The 26,424-nt window shown below is 35.3% G+C and overlaps 2 protein-coding genes across 2 annotated transcripts in view; both read left to right on the top strand.

Annotated features, from left to right (window-relative positions):
• Positions 1-14,486, top strand: part of LOC128997092 (very long-chain-fatty-acid--CoA ligase bubblegum) — a 34,646-nt gene extending 20,160 nt beyond the window's left edge. The window contains exons 5-18 of the mRNA XM_054422670.1: positions 1,075-1,279; positions 1,967-2,101; positions 3,209-3,404; positions 4,445-4,546; positions 5,320-5,466; positions 5,954-6,022; positions 6,594-6,775; positions 7,795-7,960; positions 8,741-8,875; positions 9,570-9,719; positions 10,028-10,168; positions 11,676-11,798; positions 12,846-12,966; positions 13,941-14,486. Of these exons, the coding sequence (XP_054278645.1) occupies positions 1,075-1,279; positions 1,967-2,101; positions 3,209-3,404; positions 4,445-4,546; positions 5,320-5,466; positions 5,954-6,022; positions 6,594-6,775; positions 7,795-7,960; positions 8,741-8,875; positions 9,570-9,719; positions 10,028-10,168; positions 11,676-11,798; positions 12,846-12,966; positions 13,941-14,020 (1,952 nt within the window). The 3' untranslated portion in view covers positions 14,021-14,486. The remainder of the gene's footprint in view (positions 1-1,074; positions 1,280-1,966; positions 2,102-3,208; positions 3,405-4,444; positions 4,547-5,319; positions 5,467-5,953; positions 6,023-6,593; positions 6,776-7,794; positions 7,961-8,740; positions 8,876-9,569; positions 9,720-10,027; positions 10,169-11,675; positions 11,799-12,845; positions 12,967-13,940) is intronic.
• Positions 14,487-16,488: 2,002 nt separating this feature from the next.
• Positions 16,489-25,812, top strand: LOC128996367 (uncharacterized). The gene is made up of 5 exons (XM_054421655.1): positions 16,489-16,574; positions 18,334-18,528; positions 20,879-20,967; positions 23,025-23,186; positions 23,917-25,812. The coding sequence occupies exons 2-5, from the start codon at positions 18,462-18,464 to the stop codon at positions 24,964-24,966; spliced, it is 1,368 nt and encodes a 455-aa protein (XP_054277630.1). The 5' UTR covers positions 16,489-16,574; positions 18,334-18,461; the 3' UTR covers positions 24,967-25,812.
• Positions 25,813-26,424: the final 612 nt, after the last annotated feature.

Below are 26,424 nucleotides of genomic sequence, written 5' to 3'. Positions count from 1 at the left end.
TCCTCTAGTATATTTAATTTTTGTTTTGTTTCTTAAAATAACTCCAAAAACCGTTAATTTTACAAAAATTTTGAATGTCCGCCATTTTGTTTTATGAATTTAAAAAATTGTCATAATTTTTTGTAGCTTTGTCTAGTTTTTATAAATGTCTGCGCAAAGTTTCAATTTCATATCTTAAACCACTTTTTATAAAAAAATTAATAACAAAAAAAATTGTGTCTCTGTGAGTATCTAAGGACTTCCGGACAATTTAAATATGATATTTAAATGTTTTTCTTACTCAGGAACAATGCCCTAAAATATTGGTCGAGAGTTCCGGGACACCATGTACCTATACATTAAGCTAATTAAGTGGTGGGGGAACTCAAGAAGACCCTTAAATCGCCCACATTTTCATGTTGTGCCTGGAGTAGCTTATAGTAGGGAATTAACTCTACGACATGAATAAGAATGTGTTGAATTAAACAAAAATGACAAAAATAAGTAAACACCCTATTACACTTAAAACGTACGGTATGTCAACAAATATTAGAAACTGTGTTATTTCTTTGGGTTTATAACTCAGGGTTTGTTATAGTGATATAGGCTAGAACAGTTAGGCCTATATTCAGCAGAGATTTTTGACTGGTAGGTATACCCTATTTCAATACCGATTCATAACAGTGTGAATCATCTAATGACAATGACATAACAATTAGATGATTCACATTCAAGAAAACAGCTGTTCAATAGCTGATGCAACTTACCTTCCCAATAAAAATTTGTGAATATTGTTGGATGAATAATCCAGATTACTACTTGAACAGTCTGCTATCTTAAAAAAATGAAATAAAATATGTATCTAGTATTGAAATGCACATTCACAATCTGGTTTGCTATTCCTACAGCCTTCATACTTTTTAGAGGATGTAGAATGTTTGCTAGTGCCTCGTAATCCAGATGAAAATACTAATTTCAACTTACAATCTCTTCATTCCATCAACATCTCATTAACATTAAATCCACAAAATCAATCCATATTTGTTTCATACCTCTATGTGTGACAACAATCGACATTTACTTAGGACTGTGCAGGACCAGAGCAGGTAATCCCGACCGACAACCAATGGACATCCGAGCCCAGCGGGAGAGTGAAACTCCGGATAGACCAGAACAACGAGGTAGCCAACCAACCGCCGATCTCCGTGCCGGGGCTGATGAGCAGAGCCGTAGCCAAGTGGCCGGACCATACGGCTTTGTCGTACAAAGAGGATGGCGTATGGAAGAATGTCACATACAGGTAATGATAATGAGAAGTCACTAAATTATGAGATCCTAAAAATGTGCTCTTATATACTTCTTTTGGAACATTTCTCATAGCTTGCAACATTTGTAGTTACCAGATTATGTAATCCTAATATTTCCCTACTCTCTTCAAAGCACCAAGTAACTTATGTATTGCTTTTGTCAGCTTCTGCACCTATTATGTTACTTTGAGATTATTTCACAGAAACTTTAAATAATTATATTTACCAGCAGTTAGTGTTTCCTAATACTCTCTTAACAGTCTCACCGTCAAATCCTCTACATCCTAGAAACTGAGAAGGTCTGAGAAGGGAGATTTGGTTTTCTATTTTTATCAACTATAAGAACAAAATAAGTTTTAAAACCTTGAAGTTGAAAAATTGTATGTTTCTTCCTACTAAAGCTAGAAAAATTTCAGTTTTATTTGTTTACCGTACTAATCTTGCAATTAGAATCTGTAATCCACCATAAATCTTAAAACAATTATAAAATGTTCGGACATTTTTAGGTTGCAAAATTATTATTAGTTTGGAAAGTGTTATTATAGAAAGTAAATTACAATTAAGGATGGCACTCAAACAATTGTAGAAGTTTTGTTTATGAGAACATTTATATACATCTCCAACACTACTTATTGCCATTAAACATTCTAGTCACAATCACAATGTATTAAATGTTGCAGGGAGTATGAACAAAATGTCAAAACAGTTGCAAAAGCCTTCCTTGCCTTGGGTCTGCAGAAATATCATGGAGTCTGCATTATTGGGTTCAACTCCCCTGAATGGTTTTATGCTGACCTGGGAGCAATCTACGCTGGGTAGGTTGAGTACATTATTCACTAGTTTTTAAAAGTTTTAGTCAATGTGGACTTTGTGAATGGTTGACTTATAAGTTACTCGTTTGTAGTCTTGTCAAAGATAGTTCAATCCACAAAGGTGTTTGTTTATTGTTACGGGACAATTGTTTATTGTTGCAATTGCAATTGTTGTATTGCTGATTGTTGAATTATTATAAGTGGATAAAAGTCATGCTTTCAAGATACGTTACGATTTAACTCTGGACTCTGGCACATTTTGCAGGGTTTTCCATGTAACAAATTCTTACATATTGCTGGTGTCTGCTGATTGTCATAAGATATTTTTTGCCTGTGTGTTTCCAATTGAGCTAGACTTAAGGTCTAAAGATCCTTGGCTCAAATCTTACATACCGGTACCTATGTTACTATATTGTAATTTTTGTATCCTTGATCCTTTTAATACATTTATAGCCCTACCGGGACATAAAAATCCAAGTAGTGTCAAGAGGAAAAATCAATAGATATTGTATTTCATTATGTAGCTTTTGGGCCTAATAAAATAAAATGGTATGGGAAGTATCAAGGCAACACGTTTATTTAGTGTTGCCTTTGAAGTATACTATCAGCACATAGAGCCAATGAACGAACCTCCTGGCCTTGAATTGTTTCAAGGAGGCTTTCAAAGTCTTACAATGAAAAGCTCTCTAATGTTTTTCCTAACGTAACAAGGTTCCACATTGAAATGTCAAAAGGTACACATTACCTGTACATCTTTATACCATAACTAACTACTATTTCCTCATAACCCTCTTGACTTGTATATTTATTAAAGCAGCTGTTCTTATAGCTTGAGTTTATATGTCGTAAAAACGGAGTTATATAGCGCCTTCATCTGAAGGTTTGATGCATGTCTAAAATGTTAATACCTATTAAGTTAAAAGAGGTGTTTCCATCTAGAACTTTTCTTGGGCTCTATAGCATTGTGATGATGCTTTTATCGGGTAGTTTAGAGTCTTTTCTGAATCCACAAAAAACAACTATCAAGTAAAGACGGGTTCCTTACACTAAAGTTTTTCTTGTATTGTAGATCTCCATAGTCCATAGGTTATGTATTGTTGATTGTTCCAGAGGATTTGCCGTAGGGATGTACACCACCAACAACCCGGAAGCATGTCATCATTGCCTGGAACAGAGCAGTGCTAACATCTGTGTGGTAGAAGATGATAAGCAGCTACAGAAGATCCTGAAGATCAAGGACTCTCTTCCTCATCTCAAAACCATCATTCAGTACTCAGGGACCCCCACTACTGCTGGAGTCATGAGTGTGAGTTGGTGAAAATAAAAAAAAGATAATTATATCATTGTTGATTTATTTTCTGGAAATAGGAATTTTTGGACCTGTCAATTATAAGGGTAAAACAAAGCCAGACAGCTAGAGTTTACCCTACCTGAAGACAGAATTTAATGTCATTGCTGAATCCTTTTCTAGAAGAAGGAATTCACCAACTTGTCAATTACTTGTGGGGGTGGCCAAAGCAAAACTAAATCATACCGTACCTAATACGAAAATATAGAATCAGGACTTTGAGAACTTTTTACATATGTAAAAAAAACCAAAATAACAACGTATTCTTAAAAGTGCAACAGGCAAGTCTGAGGGATGGGTCTTTAGAAAAACTATTGGAAAATGTACAGCTCAAGCAGGTGGATTGGAGTGACTGATATGTGTTAAGGTATATTACATCCATTTGTGTATTTTGTAACAAAAACACATAGTTAAATACAACTGTTTAACCTCCAAAACTCTCAAATTTGTCTGTTTTATCTAGCTGTTTAAGGATATACTGTACCATTTTTATTTAGTTTTTTTGCTCTTGAATTTTAAAAGTCACAATTATTGCTAATCACCTAAATATTACACTCATTGCTGCTGCCTAATCAGTATTATCTATATGGACAATCTGACAGTTCACATACACCATTTATGAAAGGATAGATCAAGAATTATCCGTCAATATGAGATTTTAACTCATTATGCCGACTTAGTACCAATCATATTGGGACCCAAGCACATTGGATATCCAATCTCATACTATTTATGTAGCATATACTTAAAACACAGGATTCTGCCTGGAGGCAAGAGGCAAGGGATCAACTCCTGCTTAACACCAATGGTTTTTACAGCTATGTAATAATGCCAAGAACTGGTGGTTTCCTACTATCTAGACAGATGAAGAACCGTAGAATTTTATCCTCTTAGTTATCAAAAAATAAATTCCAAGTTTACATTTATTTCCTACAGGAATTGTTATTGATGTTAAGTATACCCTGTATATTTTAAACAAAGTGTTTATTATATTTCAGTGGACAGAACTGATGGACCTAGGAAGCAAGCAAGGCGAGTCAGAACTAGAGGCAGCTCTTAAAAAAATTGCCATCAATGAATGCTGCACTCTAGTCTTTACTGTAAGTATTTTCAACACAAATTATGAGAGAAAAATTCTAAGGGAATACGTAAGGATCTGGATCCTGAGTCTATCTTTATGTCAGAATAAACCTATAACTTAGACAATATTAGTACACAAACATGGCTATACCAAGGAAAATATCTCACAGTTAGGATGTTACTAAATATATGAGTCTGTAAATTAATTGTCAAATCTCTGTCTCCGGGAGATGTGACGTCATTCTGAACATACTGACATACTGCAATGGCAAATACTGGCTGATGTTTCATAATGCATTGTAGCCATTTAACTTAGGATTAACTACAATACGACTTAGTTAAGTACTTAGTAGACTGTAGAATCGAGACTCAACTCCCAAAGACGTTTTTCGTACTCGACAGTCCATTTTGAATGACAAACCCTACCTTCAGAAAATACAGAGAAAAACTTCAATTTCTTAGTTACTTCTTACACTAGAGTTCTACATTTTTCTCAAACAATTTTCTTACATAAACAATACCACTTTGACATTACACTTCTGTCAATATGGCTTGAATCCATTCTCCTAAATAGTCTCCTGAAAAGAAAAATTTATCTTACATTTCTCATCCATACACTCTATAAGGTTTGAGTTGTCTACTCACTACTATTCACTACTAGAACCACATGCTGCACTTTGACATAACCTCCTACCATTTTACCTTCCAAATCCTCTATATCCTCCAACTTTCGTGATCTTCGCTAGACCTTTAAAGTCTTCTTCTATGCTTATTTTCTCTTTTCTGTTTCTAGTCTGGCACGGAAGGCAAGTCCAAGGCTGTGATGCTTAGTCATGACTGTCTCACTTGGGATGCCTACGCAGCCTCTCGCTACCTTGAAGTAGAAGATGGAACTGAGAGCATCGTCTCTTTCCTTCCTCTCAGCCATATTGCAGCTCAGGTTAGTAGAACCTTAGATTATACTTCTGTAGGTTTACTAGAATTGTGGTTGGTCTAGAATGCAGGACCTCTACCCTGAAGTTCATAGTTAAAATCTTGCCAATTACCAATAAATTTTATCCAGGGGATAATGCGAAAATACTCTGCCTCCGCTAAAGTTATGTGTAAACAATTCCTGGCCTTCCTCCTAGGATGTGAAGGTGGGACATGAGAAAAAAGTCTAGTGCTTTGAACGCAGGACCTAATGCCACTGGTGTAGGCAATAACCAAATACTGTAAAAAGAATCACCAGAATGTGTTGATGTATTCTGTATCCATTTTGCTAACTTTTTAAATTAATACGACCGCAGTACTGCATGAAAAATTGCCATAGTCACTTCAAAGTCTCACCTACAAAATTGGTGAAAACTGGTATATAGGGAAGGTGTTAATGACAAAAAAATGTTTTTACAGGTTTTCTTATCTATTTTTATTTTGTAATTTTTCAGCTAGCCGATATCTACATCACAATGACAGTTGGTGCAAAAACCGCCTTTGCTGATAAGGATGCTTTGAAGGTAAATTGATTATTTTACTTTTTTTTATTATTACTTGATTATTTTTCTTGACATTGAACATGTAAAATGAAATTGAGTAGAAAACTTAAAGCCTTTACTGTATTAAGTAAATGTTTTAGGAAACTGTAAAAAAAATATCAACAAATTTTGTAAACTTAGAACAACTATTTGAGCTTTTAGATTTTAGTGTTACTAGCTGATTTTTATAAGCCATCTTGACTCCACTGTTATTTTATTAAAACCCTGCACCTTGTTAAATTGCTAGACCTAGGGATGGGATGGATGTGAGGAGAATGCAGAGTTGAATTGTGTTTGAGAAGCTCTCTTTGAGGAATTGTTCCCAACAATTTTTTAGATATATTTCCAGACAAATACAACCGTCACATCTGGTTTTACTAGTTGTAGGAAGCACAAGATCTATCTCTATGAGGGGAGGAAATTATAAAGAATAAACAAATGAGATGAGAGGGTCATACAGACCTTAAATGATTCAAATTCAAAAGGATTCTTATTAATTCTTTTTCTCATTCAAATACTATAAATAAATTACAGACCAATCTTCTTTTCACAGGGTAGCCTGGTAATGACTCTGGGAGAAGTAAGACCTACAGTGTTCCTAGCTGTCCCTCGAGTTTGGGAGAAGATCCATGAGAAGATGATGGCTATTGGAGCGCAGACGACAGGACTGAAGAAGATGATAGCCACATGGGGCAAGGCGTGTTGTCTGCAACACAACTTGAGCATGATGAACGGGTACTACTGGAATGAGTAGAACTGTAACTAAAAAAAAAAAATTGTGGTTGATTATTGGGCTTTTAACAGGGGGTTTATTTTGGGGATTAATGGTCCTAGCAAAATATACAGACGTTATTCAGTAACAAATCAACACAAGACCTCTCACTGCATTTTACACACAACCTTCATTAATTTGGGTTAAGGTATCTTGGGGAGCATGAAGGATGTGTCCTCATCTCAATTAGTAATGGTAACTGTTTGTAGTCGTAGGCACAGGGCCGTCCCTTGGGTTGGCGGCGCCCGGAGCAAACGTGGTCGTGGTGCCCCCTCTCCCCCCAGTAATAGTCGCATTCGCATATTTTTAATACTATGTTAATACAAAAAGCCGCGGTGCAGCTTGCCCCGGTTGCCCTCTCCTTCTGACGGCCCTGTGTAGGCATTTGTGTCACTAAAGAAAGAAAGAAAGTTGTACTAGGTCGAGGAAAAGGTTGTTTACTCTTCTACAAAACTAGTGGAGTTAGGTAGTTTTAAACTGGTTTATATAAAGAATGCTCTATAGTACAGATAATAGTTCATCAATTACATACACTAATCTTACGTATTCAAAATAAAGTTGGTATTCGCGTCCAAGTTTAGCATTTCTTGTAGTTCAAGTTAAGTTGTTATTTGCTGGTGCATCCACACTGTTTCTTTAAAATGAAAGTAATTTGTATGTTGAACTTAAAAAAAAAACAATTTTGAAAATTTATATTTTGATAAGTACTTAATGGCAAATAAAAATCTTGAATATTGAAAAAAAAAACACATTCTATAAATACGTACTGATGCTGCAATGTTTTACTGATTTTGATATAAATTTCAAATTCAATTAATTTGTTTACAACATAAACCAGTTTACACTGATTCGTGCAACAATTTTTGCAGTTATTAGGTTTATTTCAATGATGCAGGAAAAATAAAGTAATTACAAGATTCAACACTTGAAGAATATAAATAGTCATGTTATTGTTGTTGACTGTTGTCACTGTTTGTTACAGGAACACTGTAGAACCATACAGGTACAAGTTCTATCGCTGGCTGGTGTTCAGCAGGATTAAAGCGGCGTTGGGTCTAGACAGAGCTAAAATCTGTCTTTCTGCGGCTGCTCCCATTTCTACTGACATCAAGACGTATTTCATGAGCATCGACATCCTCATTGCTGACGTGAGTTTCAACAATGATTTTATCATTGAGATACCAGGTTTTACATTCCTCATGTAGACCAGCTGAAGCAAATTACGTTATTCAAATAGAACATGTTAAATTGGCCAGTTCTTGATTGTGTTGCAATAAAAATAATTCTATTGTTGACCTTTCTGTTCCACTTGGTTAAACAAGTTTGGGTTTTCAACGTAAAGTCAGTAATTTACATCAGCACACTCTATGTGGCTCAATTCAAGTAAGCAAATTTTTGTTATAAAACTGGCGACAACTTTTGTATGAAAATGGAATGTCTAGTTCTATCTATGTCAAAGCCATGTTGTATTCAGTGAACAAGCCAAGAGTGAATCAAGTAGCAAATTTTAAAGAACTAATGAGTACTGGCACTTTGCATGGTGTGAACTATTTGTTGTCACTTTCTTCTCTATGTGATATCAAAGTTTTCAAAGTTTAACTTTTTTCATAAACACTATACAATTTTGAAGGGTTCAACCTGTATTTATATTTTTAGACAGCAATGCCACCTAGGTGTGTATTTTAAGCTGAATATGGCGGAAGATGAGTTTAGAATAAAAAGAGATTATCTGAAAGTTGTTTCTGGCTAAGGTTTCTTTTGCTAGGACAATTCATTGAAATACCAATGATCTAGGACAAAATGGGCCTAGCTCAAGCCTTAAACTAATAAGTTGTAACTAATAACCTTTTAGCTACGCATCTAAGGCATCTATATTATTACTTGAACCCTCTGTACCTAATTTATTTCATAATCAAAACCCTTTTTAGGCATTTGGAATGTCCGAGAGTTCTGGAGCCCACACCCTCTCAAAGCCCAACGATTTCCAAATTGACTCCATTGGCAGAACTGTTCCTGGAGCAGAAACTAAGCTCCACAATCCTGACGCAGACGGTCAAGGCGAGGTGAGTTATGATTTGCTAGAGATGAATCCCTCAACACTACAAAGGTCTTACAAAACCAAGTGTTTGATTCAAGATCGTGTTAATCGTGAGAAAATGTAGTCTGGTAGTGCGAGAGAACAGAGACAGTTAACTTTCGCATCTACCTCCCTTTCCGTAACTCTGTATAGGTATATTAAATTTGATGGAACAGAATTTGTTTAATAATGAACAAAATAGCAAAAGTGATGGTGTGGTAAAGTTCTGATGCGTATGAGCATCCCGCTCATCACACTAAATTATTTCATCCAAACCAGAGATTTCTCGTGCAATAATATGGAAGCCTCTATACTATTTTTTACCTTCAAGGGTTATTCTTTATGCAGCCATTTGAAATTTTCAATAGAGTTGTAATAATTTTTTTCAGATTTCACAAAGCAAACGTGCAAAGTAAGTTAAAAAAGGGTGGAAACATTGTACACATTTACAACTGAAACCAAACCAGAAATTGAACTATGTTTTATTATAGTAGAATTATTATAGTAGACCTTCAGTCGTAAATTTTAAATGAACATTTTGGAGTTACCGCCCTCAGTTTTGTAGTGTTACAAATAACAGTTGCCTCATTGCTTCATATTCAAATAGCTAACTAAAATGAAAATTTGTATACAGGTGATACCTTTAGTCAGTTTTAATCAGTGTGAATTTGTAATTCCAGATTTGCATGCGAGGGAGACACGTGTTGATGGGTTACCTCAACGAACCTGAGAAGACCAAAGCTGCGATTGACACTGAAGGTTGGCTTCACTCCGGGGATGTTGGCACCGTTGATGACAAGGGCTTTCTACGAATCACTGGAAGGATAAAGGTTAGGCTTCACGGGTTATTTAAGTGGAGGCTTTCTTCTTAGCAAATATTACTAGCTTTAGAGAAACTTTGTTTTAGTATTATATTGGGATAGTCTGTCCATTACAGAACAAAACTTACAAATAAGCTGCTGGAAAGACGCTTCTACTCGGAAATAGAGCTTACCCAAACATGATTCAGGTGCAATAATTGTAAAATTTAACTGAAAAACTACTCTGTAAATGTCTTATGATGCTTGTAACGTTCTCAATAAAAAATGTTAATAAATAACATTGTATATCGTTGTTGACTTATCAAATTGTTCCTCAGGAGTTGCTGATCACAGCTGGAGGTGAGAACATCCCTCCAGTGCTGATAGAACAGACTATCAAAAAGGAACTTCCCTGTATTAGCAACGCTCAGCTCATCGGCGACCGAAGAAAGTTCCTCTCCGTACTACTTACTCTAAAGGTATAGTGATCATGGATTATAGGCTTTGTTAAACATTGTATAAGCATTGTCTATATCTATGTCAATACTGTCAATAGCAGAGTGACTCAGTGCCAGGATCAGTTGTTGAGTTGTGATAGTAGGCCTAAAATGAACATGATGGGTAAGCAGTAGCAGTGCCGGTTTTGGTTCGGAGGGGGGGGGGAAAGAAAGACAAAGTCAGAGAGATCAAGAGAATGCGTGATAGAGAGTGTAGATCAATTATGCTACAAATCAATTAGATCTACTGACAGCTTAAATCAACTACATTCTCCTAGGTTCTGGTTCCAGTGGTGACAATAGCGGAACTCCCACAGGGAGGGGGGCCTGTGGGCCTTGACTGGGATTTTTTGCGAAATTTTACCGGGACACGGGCCTGCGATTATGTGACAGGCTCAGCCACACGGGCCTCCTATCATAACAACATTTATATGAGAATTACCATATGTTTTTATGAAACAGCTATACTGACACTATTACTTGACCAATCAATTAAATTCTCCACCAACTTAAGTTAAAGAATTAATTGTCATCAGTCATGCAGGTTGCATCAACTGTCCTCGTAGACTGTGTGAAGGCGCTATAATATGGCCGTATTTAGAATCAATGTGGCCACCAGTCTAGGAGGATAAAACATTAATGTTAATATTCCTAGCCCTGGCGGGTCACACCAGAGAGGGCCCTCCATGCTGATTCAACTAAATATCCTGCGGCCGCAGGAGATGTTCAATATTTTGCTGTGATTGCGGAAGACGATATTGAGGTTTCTTTCTCAGCGAGAGATATATCTAGGATTTTGCCGCGGTTGCAAAAAATTATTTCCAGTTGTGTGCTTGGAACTGAAACATGGAAGGAGTTTTGGATAGCATGGACGAGTTGATGAATTAAGTTCTTCAATGTACAAAAAGTTCTCCTCTCCTGAAAAGCTTACTTTTTGTGGTGCTGAATGAAATAAGAAATAATAATTTTTTTTTACTCGACAGTGGATCATAACCAAGTGGTTCCTTTTAAAACTGCACCAGAGTCTCCCTAATATGACCCCCCTGTTCGGGAAAATGAGGTTAATGTATTTACATCATGAACAAAGTAAAGATATGTGTTTTGAAGTCCTAAACAGCCAACAGGCTAACTGGGAACACCAGGAATTTCACATGAACTTTTGACCAGGAAAAAGGTCTGTGGATTGTACCTATGAATTTGGTTTGGAAATTTAAAAATTTAGAACAAAATTACCAAAAGTCCATGGTAAAGTGTCTATTCTAATGGCATCCCTTGGTTCCCTTTTAAGGTCGTCATGTAGTAAGAAAGAAGGTATAGGTAATCACAAATTATATTAAAAACTTTAACGCATTGTCAGCATATACAAACAGTTTAGTAATCAATCAGAGTGAGGTTCTAATGTTCAAATTAGCACAAAAGTGTATTTCCTAATTAACACTTTACATTATATACACTGAGCCAAGCCTCATTCGACACTTTTTTGTTTCAGACTGAAATGGACCCTGACTCAGGAGCCCCTAAGGATGAGCTGACTAAAGAAGTTAAGAACTGGTGTAAGGATCTAGGCTGTGAAGTTACCACAGTCGCTGACGTACTGAAGGGACCCAAGGAGGTAAAGAAGTGGAGATAAGATTAGATTTACACAACATTTTTACAATAAGGTGTATTTTAAAGTTCGTTTGACATCCACCCGGCATCTACCCGGCATGTCATTAACCTGACTTCTAGTCGGCACCGGCACGGGTGTACCTTTACACATTACGCCGATACCGGCACTCCGGCAGTTGTGCTCCAGCTTGTGAAACTTGTGTGTCGTAGGGATGGAAATGGAACGTAATAGAGCAATTGTAACGTTACTTTGAAATAACTTTTATTGAAACAGTATTTATATTTGGATTTTTTTTAAATTTCATTCAGTTTGAATTTGAGTAAATTTTATTTCAATGTTATGTAATAAAATAAAATAAAAAATAAAAACTGAGTAAAAATTTAATTTAATTCAAATAGTTCTGATCTTGAACTAAATTAATAAGTAGTTCATGGTCTATTTCCGACATGACCAAAACTTTGCGAACAAATACCGAAAAGTAATACACAATAACTACAAACAATTGAACTAAAAGTACACTTGGTGTACCCGACAGATGGCAGGTGCTGGTTGTATGTGAACAGTCACATTGCGCCGCTATACCCACTACTCCAGCCGGCTTGTTTACCCGACACCGGCAGCCGGCCTTCGCCAAGGGGGCACCCGGCATCCCTCGACTAGTACCCGACAGCCGGCCAAGTGTTTAACCGTCAACGACACATGCCGTGAATATGTGAACGGTCCCGTATACTTCATTATCCCATTGCCGGTTAAACGACATCTGGCACCCGAGAGCCGGGTAGATGTGAAACAGGCCTAAGATGATTGATTTAAGGTTTAGTGTTTCACCGTGACGACCGTACCGACCTAATGGGCGCGTAGCTTTAGAAGAAATCATTGGTTTTATGTAGAAAGGTTTGAAATTGGGTTTTCATTCCTTATTTGAGAGGACGAGACTGCATTGAGGATTACCTTGCTAGTCTAACGTGGTGTTACTGTCACCTTCAGGATTTTCATTTCTTTCAATAGCTTTAAGTGATTTTAATTAAATCTCTCACCAACTTGTTTCAGATAATGGATGCAATTCAAGCTGGCATTGACCGAGCCAACACTCAGGCAATCTCCAACGCACAGAGAGTACAAAAGTTTGCCATTCTACCAGCTGACTTCTCCGTACCCACTGGGGAATTAGGTAAGTGAAGAAATCGAACTGGTAGGGGTCTAATTTAGCGAGTTACAAGTTTGTCAGTCAATAGCAAAAAGATGGTAGAATATTGTTAGAAATTGTGTGTATTTTGCGTTACTGCACTGTGATGATAGTTTTGATTAAGTTAAAGAAGTTGTATATTTTTTTAAAACTTAAAAAAATATAAAAATAAAAATGTAATAATAAAATGTAATAATAAAATGTAATGGTAATATAAAAATGTTTATTGTATGTGCTCGATTTATTGAGTCACCATTGTATTGTCATTTAAAGAATTAGTTTAGTCCTCAGAAGTACAATGCCGTTGCTTATTAATTTAAGTTCTTCAGCTTTTGCACAGTGGTCAATTTTCACCTTTTTTACTCATACAGTAGTTAGTTAGGTATAATCTATTGCAGGTGTCATATTTCATATTTCTTTGTAAAATGGTCGCTTGAGTTTTTTATGAAGCAATACAGAATATTGTACCTTAGACTAACTAACACAAGTAGACTTTTTACAAGATTAACTAGAGATGAGTTATTGTTTAGATTGTTTTATTTGGTTAACAAGATTTTAAATTAACAAGAAATAAATTGTAAACAAAAAACTGATCCTGGTGGAACTGGTCTGAGCTAACAATAAAATAGTCTTCAGCTAATCCATAAGGATGACAAATCTACTAAAAGGGAGTATGTTTAATCCATACCGAACTACTGTTTAAATGGAAGATGTTGTGGTACCTAATTACTATTATCATAATTTTATATTTCACAATTGGTCCAAATATATTTAGGGGTCTTGAAGTGTCGATACACTATATCGATTATTGCTATAATCATATGTATCTATTGAGACTTAATGACAAGACCACACTCGTCACACCAAAGTTCAAGATGTAAACCAGCAAAATTATGTTTTAGATTATTGTTATTCTTTACTTTTATAGTGCTTTTAGTAAAAATAAAATATTTTTTCAGGACCAACGCTTAAACTGAAGAGAAACGTGGTTTACGACAAATATGCAGATGTCATTGAAAACTTCTACAAAGAATGCTGACGAAATGGAACACTGTATAAAAACTATTTTTAACCGGTGTTGTACTTAAGTAATGGAAATCCACTGACTAGGTGCTCAATTTTATCATTTTATCACTCCATTTTGAGTGATTTCCTAATAGACTGTTTTTGTATAATTTTGTAATATGTATCTCTTTGCATAGCAATATAATATTTTAAGAAATATTTATGATACAAATATGAGGTTCTATTTAAACATTTACTACCCATATGCTTTTTTAAATATCTACTGTAAGTAAAAATATTGCTTATAATTTTAATGATTGTTTTTACATATAATATCTTTGTCATGTGCATCTTTACATTGTTTGATGTTTGGGAATTATATCTTTAGCCTAATTGTAAATTTTGAGATTCATACTGTTACTTATACAAAGATTCTATTTTTGTTAATCAAAATGTATATAATCGTTTGTGAAAATAAATTGTTGAATATTGTTAGTTTATATTTTGGTTTTCTGAGTTATAACCCTTTTTCTTTGGTTTTCCGGTCCGTTAGTCTATGCTGAAGTGCAGGCCACAATGTGGTACAGGTGGTACATTCAAACTTTTAGGTTGGGATTCAGTTTCAAATACGGTACTTAAACACAAACTATTTATAATATTTTAATGACATTTAGTTTGCAAGATAGATGTTTTTAAATAGTATAAATAGCTATATGTTTTCAATATTTGATCTATTCCTGTCAAAATTTTGTAAACCGTAACTGAAAAAAAGGCTAGACTTCAGTTTTATATCTTTAGATATGTCCAATATTTGGAACAAAAACAATATCGTTTTCTCCGAGAAGTTGAGAACAACTTATGTCGCTTTACCTGATGAAGTTGCATGATTAATTTAGGAGTTTGGACACAAACTTGATTTATAGAGGAAGACTTAACCATAATCAAGTGACCTTTTTTACCACAACCTTTATTGCAAGAATTTCTGGCAGGACAGTAGTTTCTTGGATGTCTATTGAATGCACAGAAGAAACATTGATCTTTACTCCCAGAAGTAGCAGTAATAGTTATAATAACTATAGCTATAGTTATAGCTGGTTTATTCGTTCCTTCATCTCGTGAATGCTTAAGTTTCCCTGTTATAAAACTGAGTTGAGATATGAGTCGGTTTGATATAGAAGCACTTGTTATTGTTTACTTTCTAAGCAACAGGCCTGTTCATAAGCATCTTGAAAAAGCAGCTTAAAATGTTCTATTCTCAGGTGAATGTGTGGAACAATCAGGCCATTTACAAATGCAGTCTCTAATGCAGATCTCTTTTAGCGAATTTCCCTATAGGGAAGTAGCTATTACCGTAGGTGGCACGGTAAGGCCTAGACCCGGGACCGATTTACTTTTTTCATTTTGATGTCCCCAGAGGCCAAAAACACCATTCGTTCAAATTTTTATATATGTATATATATATAGACGATATATAGATTATATAATTCCGTGAACGCGATAACTTGAGTAATTTTTGTCCGATTTTGATGAAACTTGGTTTAAAGGTGTAAAGCGGGATAAACTTGAATGAGTTCGGGAACCAGCACGATCGGACCATGGGAACGGGGCTTCACAAAATGTTTTATGGGGTAAAAATTGGTTTTTCTCACTTTTGACCCTCAAAACACAAAATTTCCCGATTTCTCTTTAGACCTTTTTAAAGAGCTTAAAAGAACAAATAATTTAGTATATAAAAGTATTTTTGTTCGATTATTAGTAACAAAGAAAATTTAAAAAATTGTAAATTTAAAATTTTTATGTTATTCTTATAGAGAATATTGTCAAATGTTGTAATTTGCTTGTTTATGGATATATTTTGATCAAACTTGGCAAATTTATTTATTTTTTACTAAGCTATCAATATTTTACTCAAAAACACACTTTATTAGTTTCCTTGTAGCAGCAAACCTAGGTACTCGTTAAACCTAATGTTATTAAAATATATTTAACTGAAAATCAATTCAGACAAATGGAAATTTGCTTATTTGGCAGGTTTTCTGCGGCGGGGGTATTTTCCTCTACAGAAGTAGCTTTAAAATTGTGGTATTTGCTGAGTATTTTTAAAGCCAACAATGTATTTAAACAATATGTTAAACATCAGCTGGGAATATTTTCTATCACAACTGAACATAGTGGTTTTATGGTTAAACTTCCCTACCTACACATAACCAGTTTCCAATGTTTTGTGGATATATTTTATTTTTGGGTGTAGCTACACCATTAGCATTTTGTTTAACATTTCTTGTAGTGAAACAGTTCACATCTTAGTCTTGTTACTATCTGAAGGCAATTAACCTTTTGTTCGACAACAATTTTGGTATCATTAATTGAAATCCAAATGAATATAGAATATCCATAAGTGTTGTGCGCCTAAACAGGCTGGATGTAGTGGACAAAGAGGAGGGGGAACAGTTTATTTATCAATGAACTGAATGATATAGTAATTGACTAGACCCCCCTCCAGCACTCTAAACCCACTTTGTAGTTTACAACCATTCAATCGCCTATCTTGGTCCTCCTTGTAGGAAATTATGCACTCCTTTTATGAGGTAAGATCCAAAATGGTTTTTTTTAAATAGTGCTTAGGTATTTTTTTTTTTCACAAGAAAATGGACTCTAAAATCAGCTTCGTTGGGCAGTTTTAATCTATTAATCAATAATTTGGCAGTTATAAATAATATGCATCTCCTATGAGGATTAACTATTTCAAAAAACAAACCATTCAAAAGTCAAAAGATTCCAAATAAAATTTTTAAAATAGCAGTTAATGCTCGATGTTTCCTTGAAAACAAACATTATACATGAATAGCTTGGAGTAAAGTTTACCTAGACCAAAATGCACCTTTCAAATTCTAAATTCTATAAACAATGTTCCTGGAGCACTGGTTTTCAATAATCTTGGCTAAACAACAGAATATAGCAGGTTACGCCGAAGGCTTCTTCAAGATCTGTTGGAAGTGAGACAATTAACTTATTCAACTTATTCTAAATTCATTCATGTTATGGGGTACCTTAAAATTTAGCGTTACAATAATGTTATTCTTGTTATTTTGTTGTTATTTTTTTTAATTCTGTGAAAAAAGCAACCATTATTAATCATAAAAATATATGTTACAAAAAATATTTTGGAGATAATGTGTGTTTTGAAGATAATGTTTTGTACCCATGTGGAAGAAACAATGGTACATACATAGAGAATTAAATAATAAATAGAATCCTTACAATGCTAGGATTTGTTACTTGACAGTACTGTTACCTAAATTAAAAGAAAAAGATATTTATCAAACTTAATGGTAATATTGAGTTTTGTTTCGAAAATCAATGGTAGAAGTGTATGCTAATTCTAGTTGAGAAACACGGGTATAGCGGCTAGTATCAAGTAAATACTTTGCATCTAAAAACTAAGAGTGAGGATACATTTTTAACAAATTTTGGCAGTAAGTTATTCTGATGGTAACACATTCCACTAAGTTCTATCTGAATAACAAATAGTTGCAACTAAACCCCGTTCACAAAATGTAAAGACGAAACAATTCATTCCATTCCTCCACCTTACCCTAACTTTTAAACAGCAGCTGACAACTGATATATAGATTAACAAAAAAAGTGGTTTGGTAACCCAGAAACCCACCCCTTAAAGCCCCCCACACACTACCAGACCAGACCTCCAGACCAGACCGTCTGGTCTGGCGTCTGGCACTTGTCTTATCGTGTGTGGGGCTGTCTGCAGACCGATTTTCTCGGACCAGACTGTCTGCGTGTCTGATGGTTGAACCCTCAGACCACAGACGGTCTGAGGTTCCCCCACCACTATTTTTGTCTGGTCTGTGAGTGTGTAGCGCTGTCTGTCAGACGGCCGACCATCGGGACAATCTACATCCATTTGTCGGAGTTCTCACCACGGTCTCTCAATTACGAATGTTAGACCGTCTGGTCTGGGAGTGTGTAGAGCCGTCCAAGACGGTCTGGTTGCAGCCAGACGGTCTGGTCTGGAGGTCTGGTCTGGTAGTGTGTGGGGGGCTTAAACCACCTAAGATCGGATGTCTACCTTGGTCTCACTTATTTTTATGCTACAGAAATTCCTTTGTAAATAAAAACAGCTGTAAAACAAAATAGTATTACATCCTACAGCTGTTTTATTTTATCATTTCGACAAAATACTTTTGACAACCTTTTAAGTTTGTTTGCCTTTGACAGATTCACATTTAATTAAATTTAATTTCTTTGAACACAAAACTGAGTTTAAAAGCATATCAGTGAATGGGATTTTTGTGTACACATGAGTATTTTTATCTTGGTCCTAATCAGTTTCAGGTCAAAGTTCAAGTCAAAATATTAGTTGGTGGTCAGCAATGGATCTTGTTAATACGTCTTACAAGTGTTTGAAAATTATAAAATATCCACAGTGTTAACCGATTGATGTGAAAAAAAAAGTTATGGATATTAAAATATTAAAACATATATTCCTGGTTTGGAGTGCTCTTTTGCTGTTTATTGGAAGGTGTAAGTACTGTAACATTAGGTTTAATATTTAACTCAAGAGAATTTAACAATTATTTTTATTGCTAGATACAGTTATAATAAGTGGCAACAAAGGGAAAAAATCCTTATTTTTCATATTTAGTTCACTATTATTTGATTGTTCATGAAATGGTAAAACATAACCTCAAACTGTTATTCCTCTTTCATCAATTCAATAATATGATTGACTATTAGATACCTACTGAAGTTGAAGTTAAATATTAATAAAAATTAAATATTAGCTGAAGTTACTGTGTTTATTAATAGTCAAAGATAATATACTCCCTAATGAATTTATCCCATCCTTATAGATAAGCTACAATTTCCCATTGATCCTTTATATTTTGGTGTGGTTAAGTTGATATACTTGGTTGATATCTTGTTATCTATGAACATGAAACCCTTCTTAAACTAAAATCACATGTTTATTACCCTTCCTTAAATATGTATCATCCTTATTGATCAACTGAAAACTATTCTAAGGTATGTTTATGGCATAAACATATAACATATATTTAAATAGTATAGATAGCTAGAGGTTTTGAATATTTAATTTAATCCTACCAAATCTTTTAAACGGATACATACTGAATAGATGTTCAATTAGTTTCAACCATTGGTATAACGTCTTAAACAGTCGCCTCAGAATTATTTTCTCATGAGCCCTGATTCCAAACTTGAGTATAAATGGAAAATAAGAGAGGTAGGCATAAAGCGTCAACTTTGGCTTTTTCAGTATGTTACTGGCTACTAATAATTGTTTATGTAGTAAGATGTATGTACACACATTAATTGTTTTAAAATATAGTCTAGTTTGAAACCTCGTACATGTTTGTATGCTTCAAGGATTATACATCAAATATAAGTCAATATCTATATATATAAAAGGCAAAGCCCTCACTGACTGACTCACTCACTCACTCACTCACTCATCACTAATTCTCCCACTTCCCATTTACCTAGGAGGCTGAAATTTGGTACACTGATTCTTTAGGCATTAAATAGGAAAACTAAGTGGTTTTTATTCTGATCGGACTCTCGGGCTCCGCCCCAGTGGCTCTGGAATTTCCCATGTTAATCTTATGAGTACTTATATTTAAATGGAATTAATGAATCTTAACAGCTGTTTCAATTAAACAAGTTGGTTCTGTTCTATGATGTTCAATAGCATTAAAGTTACAAGGATTACCAACAGGGTGCAGCACCATTATTTCTTTTACATTTATGGCAACAGCTAATTTGTAACCAAAAGGTGAGTGAGCGTAGCGAACGAACTTCAACCTCAAGGCGAGTGAGCGTAGCGAACGAGCTAACCTGAAGGCAAGTGAGCGCAGCGAACGAGCTCTAACCTAAAGATGAGTGAGCGTAGCGAACGAGCTCCAACCTAAAGGTGAGTGAGCGTAGCGAACGAACTTCAACCAGGACATGATTGAGCCATGCGAACGAGATCATCTTGAAAATTAAGAAGTGAAACGGGGCAAAGCCCGCGGGTTACAGCTAGTGTTTACATAAAACCATTGACTAGTGGATACTGAAGTAGACCTCCCATCTTATGGATCAGCTGTCACCAACTTTTTTAACATACAGTAGTTGTGTGAGCCAGTCACAGATGTATGAAATTCTATTTCCTACCTAATTTTGATTTCTATCAAATAAAAGTTTATGGGTCTTAACAGTTGCTACCTATTGCTCACAATAAGTCGTTCCATCAGTTTTACTTAGAATTAACAAAATTGTGTATTTGTCAGTAATTTAGTAATTTAGATCAGCACAATCTGTCGGTGGTTTACATAACCCACGATGACTTTTATTAAACTGGGGACAATTCTAACATGGGATTGGAATAGTTGTAACAGTAGTCAAAGTTAAAACCTAATAGAGACTGTATTTGTACCATATACAGTAGAACTCCAATTGTCCAGATCAAGAATCAAGAATCAAGAATCAAGAATTTATTACAACAAATTACAAAAAGAACATTTTGTATAGTTGAGGTCAATATGAGATCAATGAGATCAATATCTCATCATTGGACCTCATGCGGATATTTAAAAACCTAGATTATTGGATGCACAAGCAACATCTTCTATCAGTAGTGTGGCCACTGGACAGTGTAGGAACTCTCACAATCTTCTAAGAAAAACAGGGTTCGAATGTTGATATAATGGACTTTCGGGAAATGCAGCGTGCCTGCTACACTACTACACCACTGCGTCCTATAAGACTGTAGCGAAAGGAAGATAACTTACCGGTTGATACAACACTACAAAAGACTCAGCATGACAAATGACTAGAATTTATCATATTTTACAAATATGTTGTAAATGTTTAGGCACATCGGAGGAGGTACCTGATGCAGAGGTCAGAGTTAACCGGCTCAGTGAACAAGTGGTGGCTGTACTGGAGCATTTCAAACAGAAGGTAAATATTGTACAGGGTTTTACTAAATACAGGAACATTATTACACTATAAAGCTATAAGTTGCAATGTTTACAAGCATGATGGTTTGGATTTCATTTGAGTGTCGTTAACAGATTCTTGGGTGCGTTGTGTATAATATTTTTTGCCATACTACTACCTACCAGCTATAAATATACAGGGTAGGTAAAACACATACCATACATACATCCATCCATAATACAGTTTAATAAACAACTACTGTGCAGGTATTTTAACAAAATTTAGACTCTTCTTAAAACATAACTTTAATTAACCTCTCCATGTTTCCAACATATATTGTAAAAAGCGCAATGTGCCTGTTTGAACCTGTCATATCTTTTGGTAGCTGCAATGGGTGGGTACTGTAGAAACTCATATAATGTGTTTTTTTTAAGGTGCTCCATAATAGTGATTGGTAATTAAGACAAACAAAAATTAACAGAAAAATTCAAATATCACAAAAAGAGCTTGAACGGTTCTGACTAAAATTTAGTATAAGTAGTCCTATTAACTCTGAACAAAATGGTCCAACCCCCATTGCTATAACAATTACAGTTAAAAGCTTATTGCAACTTTTGTGATTTTTATCATAAAATATCATAGTTACTCCCACCGCTTACCCATGATAATGTTGGCAAGCCAGGTAATTGGAGAAAGTATGTGTCAGATTGTTGATACCCTTTATTAACTTTGGTATTATAAAAATAATTGTTTGTGTGACCATTAATATGCAATATGGTAGGGTCAATTACCCCCGACCCTCCTATACTACCTTACTCCAAGGGCCAGGCATATCTAAGGAGATATTTGAGCCCCTCCACCTCCCTCAAACTTCTGCATCTTCCTCTGTTACTCCTATCTGCTCTATATCTCCCTTTACTTGTTTTTCACCTGAACTTCCTAAATATTGAAAACTGGACTGAGCTGTTTTAACAATAAGAGACATGTACCAATTAATGTTTGGAAGGATATAACCATAGATTAAACCATTGACTATACACCTAGTCAATGATTAAACATACACAGGCTTGATTTGTATCCTATGATGAATAGTGCTCACATCAAACATTTGATGGCTTAAGAACAAAACCATTTGAGTCTCACTTTATTTAAAGTATCACCAGCAGCAAAACCCGACATTCCCCGGTTTAAAAAAATTAACAACAATGGTAATAAAATATATCTTTTAGTACATATGTTTTTTTTTAACATTACCTTGAACCATAGACAAATAGAATAGATATAGACCGTCAGCTGTGCTGCGGTTAGCAGAAGTTTTGGCGTCCACCGCTAGGTTTGCCGTTTAGTTACGGCGCACACCGCTGCAGCATTTGCTGGTCGCATAAGGCTCCTGCGCTCCCTCCAGCGGTGTGCGCCGTAACTACACGGCAAACCCTAGCAGCGGGCGCTGGAACCTTCCATTGACAGTCTATATTTATTCTATTTGTCTATGCTTGAACTTAACTGATTCAAAGATCAATACTTCAATGAAAGCCTTTATTTCTAAGAGTATTATAAGACCAATACATATAAAATTACTAATATAAAAATGGAGTTATGTATCATTGATTGCAGACAAGTCCTAAAGAAAATAATTATAACTATTTTTTATTCGTAATTCAGCCAGTAGCATGCATCGGGTACGTCCAATCTTAACAATCAATATCTCAAATCAATGCTGGTATTTCATTGAAGGTTCTTAGTTCAAAGAATTATGAAAACTAGGTAGAATAACAGAACTGACTCGGAAAAGAAAAACCAATATTTATTAATATATAGATTGCCACTTCAAGTTTAATGTAAACAGTTTAAAAGCCAAGACTCAAACAATATCAATTACAGAGTTGCGAATTAACTTTAGACAAACCCTTTTAGTTTCTTTACACAATTTTAAAATATACTATAACCACAACATTTTCTCTTTAAGTGTCTTTATACTTTATGAGAAATATGAAGAGATATGTCATATTATGAGATGTAGGTATTGTTAGATCATGTTTAATGAAAAAATACAAGGCGTGAAACAAATCTGATTTCAGGATCCTGTAGGAATGCCAGGAGTCCCTATTCCGGATCCAATGCCCATTCCAGAGATCAAGACTGGACTTGCCTTAGGGACGATGATTATGAAGAACCAGATGGTCTATGGACTGTCGAAGTTCAAGATAGAATCTGTCTATTCTAACTTGGCTGATTTAGAGGTAATGGCATTGACTTGGGAAAAGATATTGTCTACCCATGATCAAACTGTAATCGTTCTATTGAAAACTGCCCATAGCTTGATAGACAATCAGTTCTCGCCCAATAAAACCTGAGAAACTTCTGCGCAAAGGCAAACAGTTCTGACAACAGCAATAGGTGACATGCAGCTATAGGGTAAGGAGTGTGCTCAATAACATCAGTTTTACGTAAATGTGAATAGCAGCTACACCTGGGAAATTCAGGTGGGACTGGACTAAACCCAGATGGTACCTAAATTGCAAATTGTACAGTTAATAATTTACGAAACCCTTTCACAAGCCTTATCCAGGATTGACTTTTGGATACTGAAGTCATTTACTTGGACCAGCTGCTGTAGCCAATTTCACTGTGATACACAGTAAATGGGCCGCTTACAGAGCTTCCTAGTCTAACATTATATTTCCCCTTTGTTTTGTTACTTTTATAGTTGTATAAGATTCTGTGGCTTACCTTAAGTTGTCCTATCAGTTTGGCTAGGTTGGAAAATTGTTGAATTCAATATCAGCACTTAATATCAGCCCATTCTGTCAATCAAAATCCAAAAGTTAGTTTTTACTTTAAAACTGGCAACAAATTCAGTAGGTTAGCTCACTCTAAATGATCATCTTCAGCTTGATTCAGTTTATTTTTAATTTAAATCTTCAGACATATATGTTTGAAGATTTAAAAATATATGCCTGTTTTTTGCAGATGTATATAGCACTACGGGTAGGAGTTATTCAAGTTCTGGGCAACTACACTTTCAGGACCTGGTTCACTTCAACTGAAGGAGCCTCCAATACTACTCTAGAGGAACTTTATGCAGAAGGAGTGGCTAAGCTTGAGGTAGCGAGGGAAGGACACCTAGAAGCTACAGACATAGACTTAGATCTCTCTGTGAAGGTCATAAATGTTGATCTCGAAAATCCAGGAATGCTTGGTTCTTTTGTGCAAGGAGCCATGAATACTGTCGGTACTCTAGTCTTTGATGCGATGAAACCTTACATAATGAAACAAGTGAACACAAACATTCTGGGAGATGTTAACAAAAATTTACGAAACTTGAAGAAAACCTTTCCCAACTCTTTGTCGCCGCTTGATGTCGGTTTTGCTGAAGGAAGAAAACTAGTGCGTCAGATGGGTTATGATCCGTTTAAGGTTGATGATTTTGTTCACACAACTGGTGTTCTGGGGTTGGACGTGACCCACATATGGATTACGGGGTTGGCTAGTTTTCACAGAATCGGGAACATAACTGTTTCCATGGAGAATAACACGGTTCACGTCGCAGTCGCTGCTGGGACACAGCAACTAGAAGGAAAGTGCCACTGGGAGGTTACAATGGCTGGACTTTTGAGCACCACAGGGAAACTTCAGTTCACCATAGAGTACATCGAAGTGGATGTGAAACTCAATCAAACATTGGACGTGCGTAACAGACCGAAACTAGAAGAACTACAGATCACCCTTGGAAACTTTCAGTTACAATTCGACGGAGCTGGGACGTTAGACTATGTTATAGAAGCTGTCGTGAACATTCTCCCCAACTTGTTGCGCTACCAGATAATGCTTGCAATTGAGGAACCGCTGAAGATCAAAGTTCAAGAAATTTTGGACGAAATAGATGTTGAGAAGTCAATTAAGGATCAGCTGAAAGAGTTGGAAAACATGAATGGGAATGGGATTGGCCAAAAGAACTCTACTGAAAATGTGTTTGAACAACTGGATGAAGATTCACACCGCCATGGAATAGAGGATTGAGAAGCAATATTGTAAGTTTTACAATAACTGACAAACTTATGACTTTTCAATTATATTTGTGCTATTTGTAATTTATATTTGTATATAAGTCTTTTACATGTGATTTCTTCTAACTCTGTGCATTAACATCATTTAAAGTTAAGTAAATAAAAATAAACTTTATGACTTCAGCCTGTGATTTTTTAACACATCAAGTTTATATCAAGAAGAAAATCAAAATGAATAACAAATGAAATTTATTTTAAAACGTTTTTATTGTTATTAATTTAGATTTTGTTTATTAGAAAATATTTAATACTAGCCGCTATACGCGTGCCTTGCAACGGGGTCAAGATGCAGAAGAGACAATTTTGGTTCCTTGAAAATAATGGCAAGCAGCTTAAGAACGCTAAAGAGAACAATTATTATGTTCCCTAGCTAGATCTGCTGTATGTAGATTGACTTTTCAATTTACTATTAGTATTAACTGGCTACATAAACATAACTGTAAAAAATTTCATCCATTCCATGTATTACAGCTTTTTGATTCTGCTTGGTACAAATTAGCTGTTGTCATACATTTAAACAATTAATAGTGCACCCTGTTCAAATTGATTTGGATTTTTTTTGTTAGTTCAAAAAATGTTCACTCTAATAAAACTGCTTCCACTAACAGTACCAATATTAACAATGAAACATTTTAAAATTAGACATTTTATTTAATGGGATATGATTCAACAACATAATATGTTTATAGGCTATGGAAAATGTGTTGTTATTTTTACTTTACAAAACATAAACATTGTTTATCGATTAAAAATTAATTTTGGTAAATTTATTAACTGAATTAAATAGTGATGATTGAAAGTGGCATGAAATTATTTTCCCTATTACGTATAGATAGAAATATTTTAATACTGAACGACAACCAGGGGCCCATTTCATAATAAACTACAAGTTACAAGTTACAACTTGTAACTTGTAATTTCCATAAGGCCGGGGCCACACGTGGCGGATCGTCCGCGCGGCTTATGATCGTACGATCATAAGCCGCGCGACGATGTCCCGGCCACACGGAGCGGATGAACCGCTTCCGGTTGAGGTTTCCCAGCCTACGTACTGAGATTCTAACATGGTTTAATTCACTCGTTCTCGTTGTAGTCATGGAAGAAACTCGTATGTTAGTTTGTGCATTAGAAGCGTGTGGTGAGCTAGAGCCTAAGGCGAACCGAAATCATTGGGTCCATCATTTCATAACCGATAAACCATTTGTGTTCCAAACCTTTTACGAGCACATGCGAAACCATAGTTCGGAGTCTTTTTTTGTTACTATCGCATGTAGATAGCACCGTCTGACGAGCTACTTCAATTGCTTTGACCGCATATAACTAAGGAAGATATACTCATGAGAAATGTACAACATGAGAAATCCCACATTATCTTTAACAAGTTCTATTGATTTGTCTGTATTGAACATTT

The sequence above is a fragment of the Macrosteles quadrilineatus genome, unplaced genomic scaffold (assembly GCF_028750875.1).
Source record: "Macrosteles quadrilineatus isolate MER2022 unplaced genomic scaffold, UCM_ALF_1.0 Scaffold_6__1_contigs__length_79288215, whole genome shotgun sequence".
Lineage (NCBI taxonomy): Eukaryota > Metazoa > Arthropoda > Insecta > Hemiptera > Cicadellidae > Macrosteles > Macrosteles quadrilineatus.
This window is presented reverse-complemented; position numbering and strand designations above follow the sequence as displayed.